The 27,224-nt window shown below is 44.0% G+C and overlaps 1 protein-coding gene across 32 annotated transcripts in view; it reads right to left on the bottom strand.

Moving 5' to 3' along the window:
- Window positions 1-27,224, bottom strand: part of CACNA1C (calcium voltage-gated channel subunit alpha1 C) — a 737,989-nt gene that overhangs the window by 119,510 nt on the left and 591,255 nt on the right. For all 32 annotated transcript variants that reach the window (XM_082741042.1, XM_082741039.1, XM_082741047.1 and 29 more), the window contains 5 exons: window positions 25,027-25,053; window positions 16,854-17,014; window positions 15,681-15,906; window positions 2,372-2,579; window positions 1,325-1,445 (listed from right to left, as the gene is read on the bottom strand). In XM_082741042.1, coding sequence (XP_082597168.1) covers window positions 1,325-1,445; window positions 2,372-2,579; window positions 15,681-15,906; window positions 16,854-17,014; window positions 25,027-25,053 — 743 coding nt within the window. The remainder of the gene's footprint in view (window positions 1-1,324; window positions 1,446-2,371; window positions 2,580-15,680; window positions 15,907-16,853; window positions 17,015-25,026; window positions 25,054-27,224) is intronic.

Below are 27,224 nucleotides of genomic sequence, written 5' to 3'. Positions count from 1 at the left end.
TTTCCCTACTGAGGTGGCTGGCTGTAATTGACATAATAAACCGCATTGTCTCTCGCAGAATGCAGAATGCTCTTAGGAGCGGTTCATGAAAACCGGGCACTGAGGAGGTGCCTGATCTCTCTGCCAACTCTTCATGTGAGCCTGTGCATACAAAGGCCTTTGGAGCATCCAGCCGGAGCCAGCTGAATCCCAGGAACTCCGAATTGAAGTGGTTATTGGCCCTTTTCTTCTCACCGCCCCACTCCCCACCCCCACCTTGAAGAGAAACACTATGGCTTGGAGAAGCAGAATCAAAAAAGCGTAGTTGCATGGGCCCTTAATGTTCATTAAGTCTAACCTCCACCCCCAGGCTCCCAGACAGCCACACCATTTCCCATACCAGGAGGCCACAACCCGCAGGGGTGAAGGGCTTGTCCAATGGTGCCAGCGTACACCCGCCCCCGGCCCCCCACCACGGCAGCAGGGGCTTTGCAACCATCATCCCATTAAACCTCACCGGGACATGTTAAGCAGTAGGCCCTGATATTTCATCACCCATTTTACAGACACTGAGGCAGAGAGCCTTTAGTTTGCTGAGGTCACCCAGCTGGTAAAAGGTAAGGCCGTTCTGTTGGCAGCAATGCCCAAGCTTTTAGCACTTGATTTAAGCCTTGATTTAAACCGGAATCTTGGGCCAGAGGTGCCTCTACTTTACCATCTCCTCTGCACACAACCCTCATGGGGTTAGATTGCCTGTGGCTGGAGACCCCAGAAACCTGCCCATGGCCTGGATCTGCAAGCACTTGTCAGGTCTGCCTGGTGAAGCCTGTCTGGCTCCGCCTGGAGCAGCTTCAGAGGGAGGGACACTGAGCAGAAAACAGGGAGGAGAGATGAAGGTCATTTCAAGGATGACGGCTCAGGTCCCCAGGACGGCACTTCTTACTTCCAGCAGCCATAGGCCAAGTGTGTTCACCCTGGAATCTATGTGAGCAGCTGTCCATACACAACACCAGGGGGCATTGTTCACCCAGACTATAATGAGAACATGCCTCCTGGGGTCGGGCAACACTACAGCCCAAACTGGTTTGGGAAGATGAACTTACATCCCCACCTATACCAAAGCTCCAGGCTTCCACCAAGACCCTCCTCCACGGCTAAGGTGGTTCTGGAAAGGGACACATTTTCTCCCCAGAGCACACCTTTCCCCTGCTTGCCTGGGGGCCCTGTGGGCGGGCAGCCACACTTTTCAGCCCCGAGTCAGGACCTGGGCACCTGTATTTGGCATCGTGCTGCAGGCTGAGGGAGGGTGGGGCAGCAGGGGCGGGGAGGCAGGAGCAAAGGATACAGTTTCCACAGATGAAGAGGATGATGAAGTAAATACAGACTAACATCCCTGGAAAAGAGGGGCCGCCATAAGCCATGATCCCATCATACATCACCGAATTCCAGTCCTCCCCGGTCAGGATCTGAATGACACATTCCCACCAATAAGGGACACAGCGTTAGACCAACAGCAAACCCCAAAACTCCCCTACCCTGCCCCACTATGTTAACAAAATTGTCTAAAATCTCTTTTCCACCTCTTTCCCTCCTCTTGGCCCCCAGTTCTCCTCCCAGGGGCTCTGAGCTAAGCACCTGGGCAACTTTGAGTCCACCCTCAGACAAAGTGCACGGGCTCTGGCACGATATTATTTGAGAAGGGACTGGAAAGGCTTCCTGGTCAAAGTATCTTCTAATCGACTGCACAAGATGGCCACTATTAGCCTTTCCTCTGGGCCCTTGCACAAACATGAATGTTTTCACTGAGAGAGTACTGTGCTGTTCCAGCTTTCCCCAGCGTTACTCATTTGGGTGCCATCTTTAAGATTTGGGCTACACCCACATATTTTTCTTGTAAATCAATCTACTTTGAAACTTCAACAAATGCTACTTTAGCTTTACCCGACACCAATATATCTATGAAATGACAAATTTGATGGGCTAGTTACATTTTTTTCCTGGTGACAAGCATGGTGTGTAAAAAGACAGAGCTTCATCATCTTCCCCTCCCCCAACAAGCGCAGTCTCCTTTCCTCTGTTTGTACTTTGGGTGTTCATGTAGAATTTATTTGAATAAAGGGTTCCATGTTTAAACAAGAGTTTTTAAACTACTCAATTATATTTTTTCCCTCAGTGGTCCATCCAACAGTGGGATTCCATGGTGGACTGAGGGTAGGGGGGACTACAGAAAAAACTCAAGACTCTCCCGGGCATGGACCTTCCATGGCTGATCTAGACTGGCTTTGGTTGCCCGGTACAAGGTGAAAGTTCCCACCACTTTTTCTCCCCCACAACCCAACCCCACCACTCAACAACCCTCCCATTCATTATCCCAGCAGAGAAAGGTCCATACCTGAAACACGGTGAGAAGGGACTGGGGAAAGTTATCAAATGTGCTCCTCCGGGTCTGCATTTCATCAAAGTTGAACTTTCCTCCAAAGAGCTGCATCCCCAGGAGGGAGAAGATGATGATGAAGAGGAAGAGGAGCAGCAGCAGAGAGGCAATGGAGCGTACAGAATTCAGCAAGGATGCCACCAGGTTGCTTAAGGAGTTCCAGTACCTGAGGACCAGCATGGGGGAGATTAGTGTCCTTTTTTCTGTGCTTTCCTTAACATCACTCCTCACTCATACACCCACTAGAAATTTCAAGATAAATTACAACTCTTTCTTTTCCCCTTTCATTGGGGGTAGCTGCGGTGGTGTGGATTGGACTGGTAAGCTCACAATTAGAGTGTGGAGCTAGTCATTGCAAGGTCCCAGGATCAGTAATATGCAATGGTGAGTGGATGGAGCTCTGAAGTCAGAAGCCTGAGTTTCATCCTAGTTCTGTCGGTTTCTAAATGTTAATTGCACTTGGGCAAGTCACTTCCCTTCTGTTTGCCTCTGAGAAAACAAAGGTAACAGTAGCAAATACTTCACTAGGTTATTGGGAAGATTACAGGAGACCAAAAAAAAAACAAAAACAAAAACAAAAAAAAGGCAGCCCACCCAGCAACAAAATTAAGAATAAACAAGTGGGATTACATCAAATTAAAAAGCTTGCAGTCAGCAAAAGAAATCATCAGCAAAGTGAAAAGACAACCTGTGGAACAGGAAAAGATATTTGCAAGCCATATACCCAATAACAGACTGATATCCAAATATAGAAAGTAGTCAGACAGGGGCGCCTGGGTGGCTCAGTGGGTTAAGCCTTCAGCTCAGGTCATGGTCTCAGCGTCCTGAGGGAGCCTGCTTCCCTCTCTCTCTCTCTCTGCCTGCTTGTCTGCCTACTTGTGATCTCTATCTGTCAAATAAATAAGTAAAATCTTAAAAAAAAAAAAAAAGAAAGTAGTCAGACAACTCAACAGCAAAAACAAAACAAAACAATAACCAAAAACCAAAACCCCAAATAATTCAATTCAAAAATCTGGCACAGGGGTGCCTGGGTGGCTCAGTCGTTTGGGTATCTAACTTTTGACTTCAGCTTAGGTCCTGAGATTCAGCCCTGCATTGGGCTCCACACTCAATGTGGAGTCTGCTTATCCCTCTCTTGGGTGCGTGTGTTCTCTCTCTCTCAAATCAATCAATCAATCAATCTTTAAAAGTAAGTGTTTAAAAAAATTTGGTACAGGACCTGAATGGACATTTTTCTAAAGAAGATATATATGAAACGGTGCTCAATATCACTAGTCATTAGGGAAATGCAAATAAAAAGCACAGTAAGGTGACAATACAAGAGATAACAAGCGTTGGAGAAAGGAGAAGCCTGGTGCGCTGTTGGTGGGATTGTCAATTGGTGCAGCCACTATGGAAAATAGCATAGAGGTTCCTCAAAAAGTTAAAAATCAACTACCATATGATCCAGTGATTCCAATTCTGGGAATATATCCAAGGGAAACAAAAACACTGACTCAAAAAGATATCTGCTCTCCCCATGTTCTTCGCAGCATTATTTATAAGAGCCAACCCAAGTATCTATCAAAGGGTGAATGGACAAAGAACTTGTGGCATATATAATACACACAGACACACACAGACACACACAGACACACACATAGACACACACACACACACACACACACACCCTGGAATATTATTCATCCATAAAAAATGAGGAAATCCTACCATTTATGACAACATAGATGGACCTTGAGGACATTATGCTAAAAGAAATAAGTCAGACAGAGAAAGACAAATACCATAAGATTTCACTTATATGTGGAATCTAAAAACAAAAACAAAAACAAAACACTGCACTCATGGAGAAAGAGATCAGATTTGTGGTTGCCAGAGGTAGGGGGTGAGAGGAGGGAGAATTGGATGAGAGGGTCAAAGATACGAACTTGGAGTTATAAGATAAATAGGTCATGATGATGTAACGTACACTGTGACAACTATGGTTAACTCTGCTCTATGATATTAACAGAGTAGATTCTAAGAGTTCTTATCAAAAGGAAGGATTTTTTTTCCTTTTCTTTTTTTGTATTTATTTAAGACAATGGATGTTAACTGAACCTATTGTGGCAATCATTTCATAATAAATGTAAATCAAACCATCATGCTGCATGCCTTAAGTTTATAGTGATGTGTGGCCAATTATTTCTCAATAAAACTGGAAAAAATATAATTACCACTCTTTAAAAAATCCCCTAGTATAGAGCCTGGCACACAGTTGATAAAGGTTAGTAATTACTGTTATCACTATTGGTCTTTAGACAGAAAAACACATTACCATTTCCCCCCTCCCAAGAATGCTATTCTCAGCCCAGGCAGCAGCTGGTCACCCAGGGGAAACAGAGGTTTCAAGGCTCAGTGAGGTTTCCCAGATTTACCCTGCTGTCCAAAGAAATTTTTTTTTTTTTTTTTATAAAGCCTCTCTTCTGGAGATTCTGATTCAAATGTTGTAGTTTGGGGCCCAGAAATCTGTATTTTTAACAAGCGTCCCAGATGATTCTGACAAGCAGGCAAGTCTGGGAAATCCTGGATTACAGGAAACTCATTCCACCCTCAGGGTGGGAGTCTGTGGGGCCTTCCTGGGGCAGAGATGGGTCCTTGGTGGGGTGCCTTGGAGAGGAGGCCCCCAGTCCTGATAGTCGCAGACCTCTCTCCACTCTCAACACAGAGGTTCTCCATTGTAGCCTGGGGAAAATGCCTTCCTCTTGGAAAGAGGAGGAGGCGTGGGCTGCTCACGGCTGCGGGATGTGGCTGGGGTTAGTCAGGGTGAGGAAATGCACCATAGCAAAAGGAACACAGCCTCCAGCTGGAGCAGGTGAGACAACAGAGAACTCTTACTTCCTTAGCTCCACCTTTGGCCTGCCTGCCTTGCAGGCCCTGAGCTTGATTTCCTCCACTTCAGGCATTCCCAACTTACTGCCAGTATATACAGGGGATTGTTTTTGCTGCTCAAAAGGGTGACATGCAAAACACTCCTATTCTAGCCTCCCAGCTGCCCCCTGCCCGAACCTCCGTACTTCTCTCCAGAGAATGGTTGTATATTAGTTGAAAGAAGCAGATGGGCCAACAGTTTGGATGTAAACATGAACTTCTTCCCAGCCCAGAGTCTTTAATGCTCCTTTCTCCTTCACCAATTCGGCCTTTCTCTACCTCTATTTTGCCTGTCAACCACACTTCTTCCTAATTCCTAATTGCAGAATATTAATATACATTTATTTGTATCCATTCTATAATTGCTCTTCAGTGTTTTTCATTTGTGATAGTCTCCTCTCATCCGAATAGGTTCTGAACTCTTGAGGACAGAGATCACAAGTTTTTTTCTTCCATCTTCTCCATCTTTGTCCTCACCCAGTACATGTGACGGACTGCCTGGCACCCCATAGGCTAGAGGTTGTCATATTTGTTCTGCTTAAAGCAAGAAGTAAGAGAATGTCTCTGGGGCTAGAATACCTGTCCCTCTTACATTTTAAGCAATGTCTCCACACCTGGCTGGAGAGGAAAATGTTGAGGGGTTTGGTCATTGTTTAAATACCGATTTCCAGGCCTCACCCTGGAACATGAAATCGTAATCTCTGGCTCTGGGGCTTGATTGATTTTCACGCAACCCCTCCAACACTTGTCGGTAGACTGGTATTTAGGAAACAGTAACTTTAGAGCATATTTATAATAAGAATTTCCAGCTGTATCAGAGGGGAGAATGTCTGCCTATAGATTAAGGTCATAGAGCCTCCTAGAGATCTTCTGTGCATTCAACTGTCTAGGAATATTCTGGAAAAGTCTTTATGGCCACAGAAGGCTCAAGTCTTAATTTTCATGAGGTGAGTGGACATGAGGGAAATAAGTCAAACCAGGCTCACGACTGAGGTTCAGAGGTGTCTGATAGCCACAGGAACCCTATGGGGAGCCTGACAGTGAGGGCCCAGACTGGACACAGGTTTGGTGGAGTGGAGCCACCAGGAGGCAGAGAGGGAAGGGGATGGGGGAGAAGCCCTTCAGGGTGTCCAAGGTTCTGGGAATGTGGAGGCTGTGGTAGAGGAACAAAATGAGTCATGCAGTGGAGGAGAACTCTTTGGAAATGTTGGGTGTGAAAGATGGCAAATAGTGAATGACCCAGAAGGGCCAGCCCGTGGAGCAGGAGGGGCTGTTTGCACTTCTTCTGCATCATTTCTTTTCTTATAGCTTCCCTAAATTCATGGTTTTCACTGCCCAAGTCAAACTATTATGTATCAAGGGAATAGACAGATGGTTGCCAGAGGCAGGGGGTTGGGGTGTGTGTGTGTGTGCAAAATGGGGGAAGGAAGTCAAAAGGTAGAAACTTCCAATTATAAATAAGTCCTGGGTTTGTCATGTACAGCATGGTGACTCTACTTAATGGTACCATGCAGCATATTTGAAAGCTGCCAAGAGTAAATCTTAAAAGAACCAAGATGCCCTTCAATGGACGAATGGATAAGGAAGATGTGGTCCATATACACTATGGAGTATTATGCTTCCATCAGAAAGGATGAATACCCAACTTTTGTAGCAACATGGACGGGACTGGAAGAGATTATGCTGAGTGAAGTAAGTCAAGCAGAGAGAGTCAATTATCATATGGTTTCACTTATTTATGGAGCATAACAAATAACATGGAGGACAAGGGGAGTTAGAGAGGAGAAGGCAGTTGGGGGAAATTGGAAGGGGAGGTGAACCATGAGAGACTATGGACTCTGAAAAACAATCTGAGGGGTTTGAAGTGGCAGGGGTTGGGAGGTTGGGGGAACCAGGTGGTGGGTCTTAGAGAGGGCACGGATTGCATGGAGCACTGAGTGTGGTGCAAAAACAAGGAATACTGTTATGCTGAAAAAAAAAAATAAAAATAATAAAAAAAAATTAAAAATTAAAAAAAATTTTTAAAAAGTACTCATCACACATACACACAAATGGAATTATATATGCTGATGGATGTTAACTAGATTTCTTGTGGTGATCCTGTGCAATGTACACAAATATTGAATCATTATGTATATCTGAAACAAATATAACATAATATGTCAATGATACCTTAACCAAAAGGGAAAAAAGTGAGTATGTATCAATTGCCCTACAGACAACCAGGTTGCTATGGCTTTGAGACCCTTCTGCTGGGATTTCTCAAAGAGCTTTGGGATTGCGTGTCCCTTGTGGAAGAATGCCCATCCTGGTGGCTCAAAACCAATGGCTGTGGATTTGAGGGCTTGAACCAGCCTTCAAGAGACAAACTGCAGCCAAGTACATGGACATCAGCCTACCCTTCTTGTGAAAAACACCCAGGCTAAAAAGATACTGCCTCGAGGACCAGTCACACAGTTCAGACAGAGTGAAGAAAAATCAACAAATGGCTGTTTATGCTGTTTGCTTCTGATTTCCAGTTGCTTCTCATTCAGCAGGGGCAAGGCAGAGTCTGCCCCATGGCTGTTCCTTCGGAGCAGAATTAAGGGAGCAGAGCTGGTGCCAGTGGCCTGGCATGACCAGGGGCATAGAGCTTGCTGAACAGAAGGTGTCCATTCCCAATGTGCACATGGTTGGAGATGTTTTATGTTCTCTCTAAAGGACTGAGACAAAGGGATTTTTGTACTGATGTGGCAAAGAACACTATTAGGGCTCATAGAGGAGCTGGATTTTGAAGCCTGGCATGCCGTGGCTGATAGCAGGAGATAGGGTGGGATCCTTGTTACCACTGATACTAATGAGATTTTAGGTGACATGTGGCAGCCTCTGGGCAGGGTGACATGAAATAGCATTTAAATGAAATATTGGCAGCCTTGCAGGTCCTGAAGCTCTCTCCTCCTTCATGCCAATCTGATTCTTGCTGGCTGTGATGGCTATCGCAGGAAGATCAGAGGATGCCTTAGCTCCCAGAAACATTCTACTTTTTAGACATAAAAGCTAAAAGGGTTAAACACATACTAGTAATTGACTGAGGTTTTTATCCTAACTCATGAAAACCATGAAGCACACACACACACACACACACACAAGGTCTGGAGGAAAGTGAGCAACAGCAGAACAAATTAATGTCTTGGGCCTCATAGACAAAGAGGAAAACAAAGTATCTTGTCCTCAGAACAGCGTAACAGGCATTCCCATCCACAGAAGTCTTCATTCCCTATTTGGGGATTCGAGGCCCCAAATGCACATGCCCACCTTTCGAGACTCCCGGCCTCCCGCAACCCCACCATCCTCTGACTCTCCACCGGCCACAGTCCTTGAGATCAACTTTCCAGTTCTCCTGTGACTCTGAATCATTCTATCCAAAGTGTGTCTTGCCCCCCCCCACCCATCCCATCCATCCTAGCCCACTGTTCTCTCTTTAAAGTAGGGTGCATGTGAGGGTTTTCTTACCCGAGCTATTTCTTTGTTACCTAAATTCTCTCTCTTGTTGACTATGGCTTCACTTTTGTTACCTTTCCCTCTGTCTCTCTCGGCTTAAGTGACCACCATCTGTGGAGGCATTCTGTATCTCCATCAGTCTTCCTGTGCTAAGTCTGTCTGGGCCCTGTGGACTTCTCCCGCATCTTCAATGGCAGAAAGTGACCTGAGCCTTGCTTGAGCTGGAACTTTCATCCTGCAAACCTTTGCTTCAAATAGCTCAGGGCCAGGTCCTTTACATTCTAAGTATGAAGCAGGTCATCGAGCTTGCTATAAATAAAAGATCTTCACAATAACAGTACCAATAGCTTTAGGGTGCTTTGCAAATGTTTCACCCTCCTTCCTCTCTGTTCCAGAGAGGTTCATAACTAAATTTATATCTGTCCCAACTCTTCTTGTCCTGAGGGGTAACCCCTCCCCCAAAAAACCAAACCTCCTTTCAGTGTTGGTGGCAGTGATCTATTGTTAGTAGAGTATCTATAAAGCAAATTTCCTGCTGCAAATCTGTGCGATATGAGGTTTCTATACACCATTCCTAAGGGAGGGAGGAAGAATGCAGATCATGTCAGTTGATTGAGGAAGCACAGAAGGCTCACTCAGGAAGGAAGCTCAGCCTTGCCTTCACCTTTCCCTGTGCCAGCTACAAGGGCATCCAAGGTGGGTGTGCAAGGACTAGTCCTTTGGTAAAGTTGGCCCCTGGTTCTGTAAGATGCAATAGAGCCTGGAGGGGCTAGTGTGATGGGAGGCTGTACTAGGCATATGCTGGTCCAGGAAGAGCCAAACAGAGAATTCTATAATATTATGGTCAGGGTCTGGGACAACAAGGGGCACAAGGCCAAATCTACCAGTTTAGTTCCTGGTGATATCTACCTCTACTCCCTCCATTCTAGGAGAATTCATATTTTATAGGTTTTATTTTAGAGTCAAACCCTGCCTTGGATAGAATGTTCAAAGGTCTCATCTTTTCTGTTCACATCAGAGGTCTTGGTCACATTGAGAAAGGAGCCTACTGGGGGGAATGTAACCTGGTTAGGCTGGCAATGCTATCTGGTGTTGACCTTGGGATTGCCTTGGGATTGTGCTCCCTTGAGCTCCTAGACTACAGAGCTACTCAGTTCTGCTAGTGGGCCCTTGTACCAGATGTGTCAGGTTAAGGAGGGAGCACCTTCAAGTCACCAATGGTGTCTTCTTAATCCCCAGTACATGACACCAGCCAGTTAACATCCCAGAGAATAACCACCCTTCATGCTGATGTCAGTGAGCAGGCTCTTGAGTCTGAGCTGCCTTCTCCATAGACCCTGGCCTGGAAACTGGGCAGATGCCAAACATATCTCTTTTTTTTTTTTTTTTTTTTCATATCTCTTTAATAATGGTTCTTAAGGAGCTCAGAGCCTCCATGGTGCCTTAAGAAGAGGAGGGCTAGAATGGGGAGTTTGGGGTGGTGTGGGGTTGGATCAGATACTCATGGCCAGACTCTGGCAATTGAAATGGAGACATTTAGAGCTTGGAGAATTTGCAAAAGGCTCTCACCTTGGGGCGCTATGGAGGGAGCCCATATGTGATCATGATTCACCAGTAAATCTGTCTGTGCTGAGTCAGCCCAAACTCACATTTCAGGGCCTGGGAAGGGAGCCACAGGGGAAGAGCAGTTGGAAAAAGAAAGGGACTTAAAGTTTAAGAGAGAAAACGGCAAGGGCTGGAGGGATTTCAGTGCATTTAAAAACCAACTGTATAAAAAATGAGATGTGATTAGTAAATTGGAATCACGTCCAAATTTAGTTTAACTGAAGTCTTTCTTCCTCCCCATAGAATAAGTCAGACTGGGCTGACAATGAGTAGACATACTTGGTATTAAAACTAGCAACATTCAAGAGCCTGGTAAAGCCTCAAAACAGAAGAAAGAACTCAATCTATGACATGGCCCGAGGGCCCACTGGAATAGATAATGTACCCAAAGATGACAAAAATTTTGGCCATGTGGGTGCCTTTCTGTTCTCAGTGAGACAGGAATCTTGCCTTCCCTACTCCATAATTTACCACTCTTAATATTATTAACACCTAGGAATGAACTGATTTACAGTCCAGTGCAGGGTTCCCAGTCTTGTTTTTTTTTTTTTATGAGACATATAGGATGGATGATATTCATATACATAGTATACTCTCTAAGGCATTTTCAGATTTTGACCAAACACTCAAAGATAAGCACATTAATAATTCATTTTCATCATATACTATATTCACATTTGTCACATACTAAAGACTTCAGGCAGCATGAAGAGTGGTAAGTCCAGCCCATTCTTGCCCGTTCATAAAAATATCTGGGAATGCAAATGACCAAGAGTGAGGGTGTCCCAGGAACAATGTTGAATTTTTTTGTATTTATTTTTTGGAAAAGAAACCGTTCATAAACTTTGGTATTTCAGCTCCTATAATAACAAATTACTTGCTACACACTGCTCGACTGCTCTGGACATACCATTGTGTCTTAATATGATGGTGGAGTTCTCTTGGTCTAGGTCAGTATTCCAAACTCAGATCATAGGTCCTGGGTGAGGGAAGGGAAACTTGGAATTATAGGAAGGGATCCATGAATCCATGGATACACCAACCATTACAGCACTCTAAATAAATAGCTTGTCTCGTGTGTACATTACCACTTTTCAAATGTGCACAGGTGTATAAGAATTAATAAAATTCAAATAATTTAAAAACTTTGCTAAATTCATAGAAGTTTTTTATCATTATATATTTTACCGGTCAAGAACTATCAAAAGTACAATCTTAACATGGTTAAGGGCTACAGTAGAGAGTGTAGATGAAAAAATCAAGGTTTCCAATGATATATAAAAGATCATATTTTAAGACAGGGAAGTGGACAAAGGAACAATAGGAAATTAGGCCAGTGCTTCTCAAAGTGAGGTCACTGGACTGCCAGCATGGAACTCTCTAGAAGTTGCTGGTCAAAATCTCTAGTGGTGAGGATCCTTCATGAGCTCTCTTAATGAGTTCAGCTAAGTTTGAGAATCACAATCACTGGTTCAGAACACATTGTAAAAAATGCTTCTTTAACATACAAATAGTAATAAGATATTACAAAGTATTCTCCAAGAGGTTTTAAAAGAAGAGAAAGAAATATACTTGCCTGATAGCAGGCCCATGCACAGATGACCCATCTCCAGGGACCATGATGTCTACTCCCAGCCCATATTTTAGGCATTTTCTTGGTCTCTAGAGTATACTAGAGATAAGGTTCAGAGGGGGCATGGGATTCCCCACATAGTTATAGTCTCTGTGTTGTTTTCCAAAAGCCCCTAGAGGGGTTGGATGCTTGCAAATGGGAAGATGATGGCTTTTACCAAAGTAACGTCCAATTAGATGATTAAATTATTATGTTTATAGACTTTGTAGAAATCTGAAAATACCACCAAAGTTTCCCGTGGAGGGACTACAGGAAGCTTTCTGCAAAGACAAGAGTTTAAAAAATGGCTTCTTGGTGATAGTTTTAGCTTAGAAATAGATAAGTTATTGATTAGAAGTAGAATGACTGTCAAATCTCTTCAAGGCATTATGACAATATCTAGGAACAAGAATTCTTTTCTTTTTTTATTTTTAAGATTATTTATTTATTTATATGACAGAGAGAGAGAGAGAGAGATCACAAGTAGGCAGAAAGGCAGGTAGAGAGAGGGGGGAGGGAAGCAGGGTCCCCGCTGAGCAAAGAGCCCAATGTGGGGCTCGATCCCAGGACCCTGAGATCATGATCTGAGCCAAAGGCAGAGGCTTAACCCACTGCGCCACCCAGGCGCCCCAATAATTCTTCTCTATAGGAATCTAGAAAACAGAAGCAAAAATAAACCCTCAAACACACAGACTTCTGAGACTTATTTAGGAGGCACTAAAAACTCCAAGTTAAAAATAGCTTTTATCAGACCCAATGAAGAATGGGTAGAATCAATGAATATCTAATAACAAGAATCAACTTGTAAAAATCCCAAGTCATATCTTCAGGATAAAGACAGCAAGACAGTTTAATGATCAACTCCACAGTTCTCAGTCATGTTTAGGAGCACAGAACCTGAGGTCAGACAGACAGACATACTATTTAATCCTAGCTTCACCCCTGAGCAGTTTGTGTGGCCTGCGCAAGTGATTGAAGTCTCTGAACCACAGTTTTCCTTGTCTGTAAAATGGGAATAGTAATAGTGCCCTGCTCTGACTCTTTCTTATACGTTTTTGTGAGAGTGAATCAAGTGAAAGTAGTCAGGCCACACTATCTGCACAGAGTAAGTCCTGATGCATGTTAACAATAATTGTTTCTGTATTTCTACTTTTACTATGAACCAAGGATTTTCTATAATACCAAGATGTTCAGGGCATTCAGAGAGAGCTTCTTCTGGGGGTGAGGGGTAGAGAGGTGTTTGCTCAAGAGCATTAAACTTGTAGGTTTAAATTCTGTATGTCTTTGGAGCCCATCCTGTGACATTAAATCTTCTCCAGGGACTCTCTCCTGTTTCTGACTTCCCAGAGCATGTATTCCCCTATTCCAACATTTGCCGGCTCATTTTATTCTGCCTTAGATCTTTGTTCAGTGATTTCATGAGCACAAACTCCATCTCCCCAGCTAGAGGAAACATCTCCTGGGTTCTGTTCATACCATACTCCTTTTGCCCTATCTCTTGGAGCTTAACATGCAGTATGAACATAGGAGAGAAACAGAAGTATGAGACTGTGTATGTGTTTAGATGGGTCTCAGCGCTCCTCTTCTCCCTCCTCCTAGTAACAACAGTGGTAACAATTAGATTAATAATCAACCCTCTGGCTTTTGAGTGTCCCTGTGCCTGGTACTGAACTGAGCTCTTTAAATGCTTTCTCTCATTTGACTCTCGACCCTAGACAGCCCTGCAGGAATGGTCTGTTGAGAGAGCCAAGAGCAGAACAGCAAAGCAAAGGCAGCTTTGCAAGCCTTGACTACTCACTCAGCCAAGTTCAGAACACATCAAGCAGGGTGTGGTTACTTCCAGGTCTTTGAATGAAAGATGCTGAAACCATTCCCTTCCCCCTCAACACAATCCAATTGATGGTTACAGTGCCCCTATTGTCAGTTGGGATCCCAAAGCAGAGACTCTTCTGGAGAGGATGCTTGTACCTCTGGGGGCCAGAGTTTGAGCCCTCTCTGTACCACATGTGTCTGACACATCCCTTCAAGTTTGACCATATCCCACAGTGAGAAATACATATTATACTGCAACTCAGACATATGTCTTAAAGATTTTTATGAAACAATGCTTATGTTCAAGTGAGGTCTCTGATATTTTCCTATTCTATTTCATTCTTTCTTTGAAAATGAGACTATGAAGAAATCGGAACCCATAGATATCACCAGTGAAAATGCAAAATGGCGTAGTCTCTTTGGAAAACAATTGGGCAGTTCCTCAAAATCTTAAAGTAGAGTTATTAAATGATCTAGAAACTCTACTTCTAGATATATATCCAAGAGAAATGAAAATGTACATCCATACAAAAACTTGAACATGACTGTATATAGCAACATTATTAATAGTAGCAAAAAGGGGGAGATAAACCAAATGTCCATCAACTGATGAATGAATGAACAACACGATGTATATCCATACAATGGAACGTTATTTAGCCATAAACAAGAATAAAGTACTGACACATGCCACAGCACGAGTGAATCTTGAAACCATTATGTTAAATGAAAGAAGCCCAGTCACAAAACACTACATACTGCATGATTTCATTTATAGGGATTGCCAAAAACAGGTAAATCTACAGAGATAGAAAGTAAATTAGTGGTTGCCACTGGGAGGAAAGAGGGAACAAATGAGGAGTGGGTATGGCTTTCTTTTTGGGGTGAAGAAAATGTTCCAAAACTAAATTGTGGCAATGGTTGCAAAACTCTGTGAATATATAGAAAAACACTGAATTGTACACTTTAACGGATGAATTATATAGTATGTGAAATATATCTCAATAAAATTGTTTAAAAATGGTGGCTGTGATCCAATCAATTGATTTCACCACCCCAAATGGGTCTCAACATGGCTGAAAATTACTGTTTTAGAACATGCTGCCCACCTCCCTGTCCCCTGCCTGCGCATGTCCTCTTCATGAGAATCACGGCTTGACCTGGAGAGTTGGGGAGCCTGCAATCTTTGGGTGGGTGGATGGACAGGCAGATGGAGAGGGGGTGAATGTGTGGAAGGAGGGGTGAGAACCATCTGTGGCACACTAGCCATCATCCTTCTCCACTTAAGGAATCCTGACTGCATTTTCGGCAGCACATGCACAGCAATAAGACCACATTTCTCAGTTGGATGGCCAACAGAGCTTTCGGTGAAGTGTCTAGAAGAGTTCTAGAAGGGGCTGACTCTGCCAGGAAGGATCCCCACTTTGATCCCTCACCCCTTCTCTTCTCCCTGCCTTGATTGAAACATGATGGCTCAATCTCTGGAAGCCACCTCACGGCCCTGGAGGGCAGTCCTGAGGCTGTCAAAGAAAAGGACACAAGGGGACTGTGTCCCTGAGGCCTTCTTGAAGCCACCTGGACTGCCCACCTCTGCACTTCTTTTATGTAACCGAACAAACCCCAAATATGCTTATGCCACTGAGTTGTCTCTGGTATCAGCAGCCAAAGGAGTTTCTAAACGATATGCCATCTAAATGAAGAAAAATTCCCCTCCATCGTATATGAGCCAAGGACAGACCTTTCAAGAAATAGCAGCTGCTCTCCCTCCCAGGCCTTTCTGCCTCCCTTGCCTTCTGGAAGAACCTCTCCCTGAGTCCCAGGTCTGAAGGGAAATGAGAGACCAAATACCTTGTGATTTTAAATATCCGCAGTAGCCGGACACATCTCAGCACAGAGATGCCCAAGGGAGACATGATCTTGGTCTCTACCAGGATGGTCTCCAGGATGCCCCCACACACAATGAAGCAGTCGAAACGGTTGAAGAGGGACACAAAGTAGGCCTGCAGGCCCAGGCTGTACATCTTCAGCAGCATCTCTGCAGTGAAAAGGGCCAGCAGTGCCTTGTTGGCCGTGTCTGGTGGGTTCAGGCGAGGGGGCAGGATCCCAGCATGGGGGTGAGAGGAGGGAGGTGGGAGAAGGAGAGAGAAAACAGTAATTATCACCACTGGAAAAAAGGCCAGGATTCCCCTTTCCCAGACAGAACACCTTTCCCCTACGTTGCTGCCAGAACAGAACAACCGGGGCCAAATGGCCAGGAAAGGGGTTATCTAGTTATAATCACTGTAAACATGATCTACCAAGCATCAAAGGCTGTGAGTGCTGATTTTCTTCACTCCCCTAGATGCTTTCTCAGGGATGAGGAGGGAGGTTTTGAGAGGTGAGTCCTCTGCCCAAAGCAATCAAGGAGGGGGGCAGGCCACCCGGGTCTACCCCAGGCACTGGGAGACTGTCTACCTTCCAGGATTCTGGAACGAAGCCCTCGTGTCTGCTTGACTCCCTGGGAGTGGAGGCACTGGCTAGGGAAGTCCTCTTCTAGGGCTCCAGGGAAGGGCAATGACTGCTATATGCTCATGAGGAATAGCTCCTCGGGGTCAGGCCACTACTGAACTCTTTCCTGGCTTTTTGCTCACTTCATCCACACCCATTCTAGCAGACCCATCTGGAGGATACAGTAAGGCCTGAGGTATTGAAATTCTCTTCTGAGAAGTTGGCAGCCAAGGGTCTGAGATAGCCAAATAAAGGATAGCATATGTTCTTGTCACCTGGACACAATAGTGACTGTTGGGGCAGGCAGACCATGTGGGCCCAGCCAAGAACCACATCTGTTTATAATGAGGCTCTGCATTTTACTGTGGGGCTTGCAAGCTCTTCAGCTCTTGGTGATCCCAGAACAGCACCTGCCAAGAGCCACGGACACTGGTGGCTTTCCCGTCAACCTTATGCCTGTGACTATTCTCTCCCTGGGATTCAGGGCTGAGTTAGCAAGAGTAAAGAAGGATAGCACCAGGGACTGCCTCTCACCTTGGACCTCCGTGAGCCAGTGGGGCTGGTTGTAGTGTTCCGAGGCAATGGTGAGTGTGTTGAGGAACACAAGGAAGATCACAAGCCAGTAGAAGACATTAGACTTGACTGCAGCACGACACTTTCTTCTACAGAACCGATTCCACCGGCGCCAGTAGCGGCTGGAAAGGGAATCAGGAGAGAAGGGTGGGGGAGGTGGCTGTGAAATTCATCATTTTTCCAATATGAAAGGCACCATCCTTTCCCTGGACTGCGGACTTAGCCTCTGCAGAGCAGTGCAATCTGGTGACCAGGAGATAAGCTTCCTGTCAGTTAACTGGGCTCTGCCACTTACTTGTGTGTCTTGGGTGTGGCCCTGACCCTTCTAAGCTTTGGTTCTCCCATTTGTAAAAAGGGAATAGGGTCAAGCTCACAGGAATATTGTGGGGATTGATAAAATGCCATATAATACATCTGGTATAAATAAGTATTTTTATTTTATGATAATGATATTATTCAAAATTGTATTGCACAAGTAAGAGTATTATTAGTAGTGATGGTAGTAGTAGGACTAGTCCATGCCTGTTATTGTACTAGACACTTCTCATGCCTTCTCTTTGATTCTTTAAATAACCCTGCAGAGCAGGTGTTACCCTGATTTTGAGAAGGAGAAAACTAAGGGCCACAGAGGTTGAGTACCTTGACAGACATCACATAGTGACAGAGCCAGACTTGGTTTCCCCCCCAGCCCAATCTTTTGCCCAGATGCTGCCTCATCTGTAAAGCGTAATGGGAGAATCTGGATCAGAGGTTCTTTGCTTTTATGGGGTTATGGAAACTTTTGAGTGAATGTTTAGATCCTTTGTTCAGAAGAAACAAACATACCCACACATACACACATTTCTATGTCCGAGCTCATGCAGCACATGGCCACCGGGAAGCTCGGCCATGGTCCATATAATGTTCTTTTGGTCTCTTGTTTAGGGACTTAGGTCAATGATTCTCAATCCTGGCTGCACAAAAAATTACCTGGGGAAGCTTAAAACACATAACCATCAACCCTCACCAGTACCCAGACTCCAACTCCAAACTAACTTAATCTGATTTTCTGGGGGCTGGGTAAATTTTAAAGCTCGCCAGGTAGTTCTAATCTGTAACCATGGTTGAGAACCATTAAGCTAGATGATCTCAAGGAGTCACTCACATTTTAAAATTTTATGGTAGAGGACTTCATAGCTTCCAGTGGAAAACCAAACAACCAACAAAACAATTTCTAGATCAGGGGAAGTATGAGAAATGCTCTTTTGACCATCTGGGCTAGAAAAGATGAAGGCAGTAGCTTTATTAATGGAAAAGAGGACACTGAGTTGACAGTGTTATTTTGAGACAGAATCAATAGGACTTTGAGCCTGACTGGAAGAGAAAGGTATGGAAGGGACAGCCAAAATTTCTAGCTGGGGTGATTTGGAAGAGTCGTACCTCTAATAATTACAGGTCCAGACAAAGAGAAGGAGTGCTGTAGGCAGGGAGGTTGCTACAAGGAGAATGGTGGGGGTGCTCAGCTCAGGAAATAGGTTTAAGGTGCTTGCATGTCATGTGTGTAGAGAGACCCAGCAGGCAGCTGGAAGGCAACACCCTGGTTCAGGTAAGAAAGAAGGTGGGAAGGGGCAAAGCAGCATCTCAGAATAACAGTCCATGAGTAGCTGTATTCAAGTCTGTATTCTAGGTTTCTGGAAATGCAAACCCCTACTGCAATGGGTTCCTCCACCCACCCCCAAAACAGCCTATCAAGATAGCTTGACTTCATCTGTATTTTCATTCTATATTTTCTACCTAATAGCTGTGGAAAATCCTGTTACCAAATCTTTGTTAATATCTATTATGAGATTAGAAATGTGAGAAGAAGATCTAAGAAGAGAACTGTCTCCTTGGAACAGCAAGGAGAACTTAGTTTTTGGCCTGCAGAACAGGGAGGGAAGAAAGAATGAATCAAATAGTATTCTGTTCTGACCCTGCTCATTGTGGGTGCCTGAATGCCATCTCCAGTAAGCGTTATCCCTTTGTTGGGGACACTTATCTGCTACTTGAGGCTAATCCACTACATAGAGAAGAAGTGCATCCAGGTCAGAAAATTAAAGTTTCTAAATGCTAGGGAGGATTACCTTCTCTGACATACCACCTTGGGTAAGAATGAGGATGGGGGAGGGTGAAGAAAGGGGCAAAGGATGAGATGAGGGGTCCTAGGTGGTCCTTAGCCTCCTCTGAAGTTTGTCAGCTTTTGGTACTGAGGAGTCTTATCTCAATAGGGCAGGACACTGCTTCTTTCCTGTCATTGTGGTTATTAATACTATAGAGAAATTGGGTACAACTATTTTTTTCCTGAAAAATGAATTTGCAGGACAAACTCATATATGACTTTAAATAGCTTACATTGTAGTTTCAAAGGGTGTTTTAAATAGATTTAATCTTTTGTTAGAGAAATCACAGATAATTGTTACTCAGAGTCCAAAGGACTCAAGTTTGTGATCCCTTACAGTATGTAGAAATGGACTCAGAGTCAGTTTCATACTGAGAACTTGATTAAGCTCCTCTTTTCCCAAGTTTGGGATGTGGGGTGCCACAAAGTCAGGCCTGTCCCATGGGTCTGGAACTGCCTGACCCCCTTAAGGAGTGGCTGACAGAGGCAGGGCAGTAGCTGTCAAACGTGCTGTTCCCATGCACAGCCATTCAGGGGAGTCACATGGATTTGGGCTGGGGTGGGGGTGGGGGTAATTACTATCCAGAGAAAGTATTTAAAGATAATTATACACCTCCCACTCTTCAAAATATAGCTTTGCTTGACAACTGGTTTCCTGGCAACGCTTCCTACGGTTTAATAAATGTAATGATTTATTAGAATGTGTAAATTTATTTGTGTGTTTACACATGCATGGAGGATATAGAAATTAAATGATAAAATAGGGAGGAGAAATTTGCCTGCTATTCACGTTCCCTTCATACTAACTAGAAAAGTCATTTACTCTAGAAATAGAAGTTCCCATATGTAGACATAGGACAGAAGGGCGGATATGAATGTGCCTAATCTACTTCTTCAAAATTTTGTACCATGCATTGTACCATTCTCTTGGGAAATTTTTGCTCAACTCACCCTGGGATCCACCTTACCTCTTCCTAAGTCTGGGCTTTGTTCTTGCCTTTCCACCTCCGTGGACTGTCACTACAACTGCCAGGACCTCCCCTTTCTATGTCCTGCCCATTCTTTGGGGTTCAGCTCAAGTCCCAGCTTCTCCATGGTGAACTTTTCTAGTCTTCCCAGACTCAGAATTCCTGCCCCACTTACATCTGCATTACTCACTTTAAGTGTACATTAAAGAAATATTTGCTACTATCCTGGGATAGGTAGTAGATATGCATCAGTTAACGTGATAGGTAGTCTTTTTCTGCATAAATCTTAAGTGAGCAATAAAGATCCTTAAGCAAGCAATCAAAGAGTGTGCTTAACACCATGGCTGGCTTCACAGAGGTGCTACAGGAGTGCACCAAAGGACCTCCCAGCCAGTGGTGGAGGAGCCAGCAAAGGGTACACAGAGGAAATGGCTTCCCATTTCCCCATGTTGTCAGTTTTCTTTAACTATATGGTTCTTGCCTCTCCAGAGAGATTCATAAGACCCTCAAGGAAAAGGTACTGTGTCTTGTACTTTGCTGTACAACCCTAGTAATTAGTGCAGTCCATCTTACACGGTAGGGACATTTGACTGACAGCTTGACAGAACAGCAGAGACAATTCTATGCAGATTTACTAACTTCTTGCTGAAGACAAGGCTTGAGAGCTCTGGAGCTCTTGTGACCCAGCAATGAAGGTGGGGTGAGGGAGGGGCAGCGTTACTAAAAGAGCTTGCTTGGCACATAATTTTGGATAGACATCTAGAAGAGTAGACTACCTCAAAATAGTGGACAGTTTAGGCTCTTTCTAGTGGCTACAGTAAGTACCTATCTTTAACTGAGAACAAGCCACACAGAAAATGATTAAATTTAATTACTATACATAAGTAATAATATACATAAGTAACTTAGAATGGACCATTAGACAGTAGACAAATTTGGATATGTGCCTTGGTCCAGCTGATCATGTCAATGAAGATGGGGCAAGACTGTCCTCCCAAATTTTAGAACCCTACAGGGTTCACTTCAGAACTCGATAAAGTCATGATCTGGAGACTCCAACAGGTTATCTGATTAATCCCTGCAAATTGCACAAGACTTCCTAAATCATTTGTTCCTTAACTGTTGGAATCCTATTCTGAACAGTGGGACCCAAGTGTTGTAAAATTCCTCATTGTGACTAATTCCTCCAAGTGGAAACTTGGCTTACCAAAGGACTACCCTTATATTCCCCTAATATTATAAGACAATTAATTGGCCGATTTTCCCCTATCATCTCTCTTCTAGCATTTCTTTTAAGTAAACCATGACTTGGCATCATTCAGTATTACAAACAGAATAGGCTGTTTGGAAACTGTCATTGTTAAACTGAGAAAATGATCAGGGTATTTTAATTTTTTAAAAAAACTCAAATTTTAGTATCTTTTTTAGAATGCAGCAGGCTCTTCACTGCCTACAAGTTTATTTCTGAGTTGCAAAAATTCTCTCTCCATTTTCCCTCTATACTACATTTTTTCATTTAAAAAAATTTATTTCTTTTTAAAATTTCTTTTCAGCGTACCAGAATACATTTTTCAATCATGGCTGCCACACCCAGGATGTAGGAAGTACGAGGAGACATTCCTCTTGCATCTGTAACGGCAAACTTCTCAGCAGACAGAAATGGCTCTGGGTCTACTTTGATAATTTTTATGAAATTTTCAATCCATTGCCAGCTTTTGATATTACTTAAACACACGTCATCAGTGGGCCGTACCATCTAGAGTGCCACTGTTTGCTACCTGCTTAGACCTTTTAGAGCCATATCGTCTGATGCAGTAGATACTAGCCCCATGTGGCTCTTCAGTACTTGAAATTGGCCAGTCCAAGCCTAGACATGTCATAAGGTAAAATACACCGGATTTCAAAGACTTAGTAAAAAAAAAAAAAAAAGTAAAATATTTCATTAATAATTTTTATATTAATTACATATTGTAATGGTAATGTTTTAGATACATCAGGTTAAATGAATTACATTAAGATTAATTTCACGTGTTTCTTTTTACTTTTTAACATGGCTACTAGAAAAATTTAAAAAGTCCTAATGTGGCTCACACTGTATTTCTATTCAACAACACTGCTGTAGAACTATGGGCCCATGCTTAAGATATAATAACTGAGCAGAAACAGGGTTCAGTATTCCCGGGCAGAACCTTTCACTAGGCTAGCATGGTGGTTAGCAATACAGGACATGGCTATAGGTTCTGACTTGGCCAGATGTGAGCACGAGACCCTTGGTCTCTCTCAGCCTCAGTATCTTCATCTAAAAATGGGTTGAATGATAGTGCTAAACTACTGATAGTATGCTTTTTGGGAATACAGGTTTCTCTCTTGTTTCTGTTGTATCTCAAATAGTAGCAGCACAGGAAAAAACCTTTCCCAGAGATTCAGTGGTTGAAATACATGAGGTTAAGTAGATGGTTGAGCTGAGTCTCAAAGCTTAGCAAAGAGTCCCAAGGTTTTGGGGGGGGGGCGCTGTTCCTCTCCTTTGTTAAAAGGATGGGTTGTATCATGGGTCACTGGGTAGAAAAATGTTCCCAGAATCTCCTGGGAAAACTCTTACTAGATAGAGTACATACAAAAGTGTCATTTCTCTTCCAATCCTTCAGAACATGTTCCTTCATTTGTTCACTCATTCATTTGTTCATTTATGATTCATTCATTTGCATGTAATGAGAATGATATTTTGGAAATATTTGCAAATGGATTTTTAGATCCCTTTACTTTTATTGTGTGGAGGATTTAAAATTGTCAGGAACACAAAGTGCTTTCTCAGCTTTGGCTGTCAAAATAGACATTTTGTCTGAGACTGTGTAAGCCTATTGTCTTACTGAAGCAAGACCATGCATTCATTCATTCAGCAAATATTAATTCACTCCCTATTATGTATTAACCACTTCTCTAGACATGGAGCTAAAGCAGTAAAATCCAAGCATTACCAAGAAAGAAAAGATTTTTTTATATTTCTAGAAATTTCTATCATGTAATAAGAGTTAGGTCTGGTAGACTTGACCCTAGATTGTGTGTGTGTGTGTGTGTGTGTGTATGTTTATTTTTTTAATTTATTTTTAAATTTCTTTTCAGTGTTCCAGCATTCATTGTTTATGCACCACCCTCAGTGCTCCATGCAATTCGTCCAAGATTTTTTAATGTAAAGGAGGTCTTAGCTTGAGAGAAAGGGGAGAAAGGCCTACATTTTCCAATTTCAGTGAATTATGGGAGAAAGAAGTTATCAGAAATAGAGGTGAAAGTCAGACACCAGAGTCCTCACTAAATTCTCAGCCCTGGGTGCCAAGTCTCAAGAGGTTGCAGAGGGTTGTTCTAGAAACACCCAAATAGTCATGGGGAGTCCCAGGGGTGCTGAGGCTAGTGGGTAGCCTCCACTGGGTGTAGTATGGAGGAAGATGTCTGTAGGCCCCTGGGAAAATGCCAGCTTTTTCCTCAGAGCTTTATTCAGGCTGGTGCAGCAGCAGGAGGCAAATAGGTAGGTGAGCCTGCTATAGTGCTCTGGGTTCCCCATAGCTTGTTCATGGAGTGTGAAGGACCAGGAAGTGTCCACGCATACAGATGAGGTATGGAGGTGCTGAAGTCAGGGACTGACAGAGCTTGGGGGTCAGACAGCAGAGGTCGAGATTTCAAGATCATATGTAAATATGGGGGCATGGACTCCAGCAGTGGATTTCCAAAGTAGGTGGGCTGCTGCATCCCGTTAAGTATCTGAAATTTCAGAGAGAAGCCCAGGCTAGCCATCAAACAGTATAGATAGGCAAAGGACTCAGAAGGATTCCAGAAGCAGCCCTTAACAAGCCCCGTTTACTTCCCAGGATCTTAAAGTTCCCTGCCCTCATGCATCCAGACTCCATTCTGAAGAAAAGCTGGGGAAGTAGAAATATGAGAGACTGAACATTTTACCTTCAGGGACTATTTAAAGCATAGCACTGGGTTCCATTTACCCAGCTGGACTAAAATTTAGTGTTATTTATGCTCCTGCTACACAGTGGGTGAGGCTGGGGAAGCAAGATTAGATCAATTACAAAACATAAACACCAATATTTTTGGCATGTACAAGCTTTGTGGAGGAAAATTCACATCTCCACTCCACAAATCCATTCATTCATCCATTCAACATATATGTATGGACAGCCTACTCCTGGGCAGGCAGTTAGCTAGGCTTTCTAGAAAGAATATGTCTGAGGCATGCAGAGCCTACTGAAGGCCTGTGAGCCAATAATTGTAGTGTTGTATGCTAAGTGCTGTGACAGAGGTATGAGCAAAGCACTATGGGAGTGGAGGAAGTTGAATAACTTCCCTGGAAGGGTTTGCATAAGATGTAGATGCAGTAACATCTGAGGTTCGTAACAAAAACCTGGATTCCCCAGATGAAGACATGTGGACACGATGTCTTCAGGGTGAAGAAAGGGTATACGGAAAGGCCTTGATGTCTGAGAGGACAAGGAACATTCTGGGGGCTGCAAGAAGTTCCATGTGGTTGGAACAAGGAGTGCAGGCAGAGGAGTGCAAGAGGAAAGGCTGGAAAGGTAGACACAGGGCTGAAGATGGGTCCTGTGAAAGGTTCTGAAACAGCAATGTGATCCTATTCTTTCCGTAATCCTTAACATTGATTTCTTACTGTATTCCATAAACATGAAGTAGGCAAGAATAGTAGCAAGTGTCCACATTATATTTATTTTAACTGGACTTCATCTTATAAGGAATGGAGACACATTAGGTCTTACAACCTCCTAGGGATGGTCCTTGCCAAAAAGACTGGCCAAGAAAATTCAACAAATATCAACCCCTGAATTATATGTGGAATCTGATTTATAAGACTAAGTCTTTTCTTGGTAGCCGTCCAAAAGACAGCCGTTTACTCCTTAGAATAACACCCTCACTGTAACCACCTCCCCCCTTGCTGTTACCTTGGGCTACCCAAAAGTGTAGTCAAGGACAGAGCTGGTGTGTGGTGGGAAAGAAGAGCACGCATTTCACTCACCTGAACTTTGATTTGGAAATCCGGTGGCTGAAAGAGAAAAAGGAGATGTTACCAAGGGACATACATTTATATTCTTCCACTTAAAAGATGTTCAGCAGTTCCAGAGAAGTTTGATGGCCCTGGGTGACTAGAAAGGGTGCCGGATGGATGTGTGGAGTGACGTGGAATGACTTTGGAGAGAGAGAACCCTACTTGTCAGTATCTCTTGGCATGTTTATGTGTATGAACGTGGATACTGAGGGCTGGCCCAGCTGATGTGTCTACAGATCTAGTATTTTCTAAGCAGAACCAATGGTCCCTGGAGAGGGTGGACACCACATGGCACATAGCATCTGCCCAGCAGGTCCTGTGAAGTCAGGTTAGACTGTGTGTTGGGAATGAGCCATGCAGGAGAGAGAGAGCTCTGCATATGTGAAGGTCTCACCAGCCGGAAGCCACAGGCAGGAATATGCCATCAGACCCCACTGCTGTCCCAGCAGGAGTCCAGCCAATGCTGGGGTAGGAGGGGAAGATAAGCAAAAGAAGCCTGCCAGGAACTGAGAGGCCCCCAGTCTTGGCCCAAGGGCTGCAACTGGGCCTAAAGGAACAGAAACCCAGGATACTGACAGTCATGTGCAGCCTTGCAGATGTGGGGGACTTTCAGGCAAAAGCACAGGACAGGTGTGACTCAAGGGGTCACGGTGAGGGAGGCCCCCTGAAAGGTGGACCCTGCAGGGAGGCCCTGAGGGTACTGAGTTCATGTTGGAGAGTCCAGGGGAGACTAGGAGAAGGAAGGATGGGAGAAGGAAGGGAGGGGGAGAGAAAGAGAGGAGAGGGAAGGAGGAGGAAGTGAGAGAAAGGGAGAGAGAGAGGGAGGGAGGAAGGAAGGAGGTGGGGCAACAAAAGCCCTTGAAACAAAGCAATTGAAGGCAATGTGTCAGAAAAGGCTTTGGTGTTCAGGGAGCGATCCAGGGGGACTGCAGGTGGAGCAGCCATGCTCAGATGGACATGCAAACGGATGGCTGCAGAAGAAGGTGGTAGCAAGATGAAGACAGATGCAGACAGAAAACAGGATCAGGGAGTTTGGGAGGCGGCCACTGCAAACCTGTGTTGTCCCAGCTCAGCACAAAGCAAGCTCTGTCACATCGCAAGAAAACAACCCCTCTCGTTATTTTTTATTAAAAAAAAAATTAAACCAGAAGATGTGACAGGTGGCAAAGCCATCGTGCATGAGATAATTATATCTCCGGGGCACTGAGAATCCTAGCCAAGTGCCTTTACTGCTCTGAACCGTTAGCTAATAACCTTTTCCCACCCCCAAGACTGCCTGCTAGGGCTGGAGTATTTAATCACATGTTAACAAAGCGTGTGGGAGGGGAACCAGGAGCCAAGGGCAGCATTTTTATTTAGAGCCAGAGTTTAATGGGGGAAACAAATGTTTTCCAGCTGCTAATTGGGTGATGGAGAATCGGGGTCCTCTCTCCCCCAGCAGGCCCAGGCTGAGTTTGGGGACCTTCAGGGTCTTTACTAGACTTATTTTGGGCAGTTGATCTCTTTGCTATTAGGCACAAGCCAAAGTGTATGACTGTGGCCTTTAGTCTCATGACTCTGTCTACAGAGTCCGGACTAACCCGTCTCAGAAATGTCTCAATGATCCTCTGGGGGGTGTCCTTCAGTGCAGACCATGTGCTCTTTCCTTTAAGGCTCTCTCAGTCCAAGGGAGTCATAAGTAAAAGTGGGTTCTTAAAACCCAAAATCATATCTCCCAGGAAAATGACTCTAGGACATGAGCACAGAGGGGGATCAGAGCTGAGGTGACTTTTTGAAATGACATCCTAGTCCTAGTTCCAGCATGTTCATGAGCTATGGGCCCTTCCTTGGCATTCTGGCACATTTTGAAGAGGAGGAAATGGAGCAGAACTTTCTTTCCCACTTAGTTACAAGCTCTGATGTATAACCCTTGACACCATGCTTGAAGACTGATTTTTTATTGTTGTTGCTAATCTCAGGGGATTGGAGCATAATTTTAGGCTCACTGGGTCAGAAACTTTCATCCCCTTTCAAATACCACATTGCTTAAACACCCCTCTTAAGAAAGAGGAGGGTATTGTTCCAGTGGCAGGTGTCTAGAGACAAAGGAAAATCCCAACTCTTGGAGAGTTGAGGTTAGAACTCTGTAAAGCCCACGTGTCTTGATTCCTCCATATTTCCTTACATAG

Source organism: Mustela nivalis (genome assembly GCF_964662115.1).
Source record: "Mustela nivalis genome assembly, chromosome: 7".
In the NCBI taxonomy this organism is placed as follows: domain Eukaryota; kingdom Metazoa; phylum Chordata; class Mammalia; order Carnivora; family Mustelidae; genus Mustela; species Mustela nivalis.
Note: the sequence above shows the minus strand (reverse complement) of the source record. Positions and strands in the feature narration are given on the sequence as shown.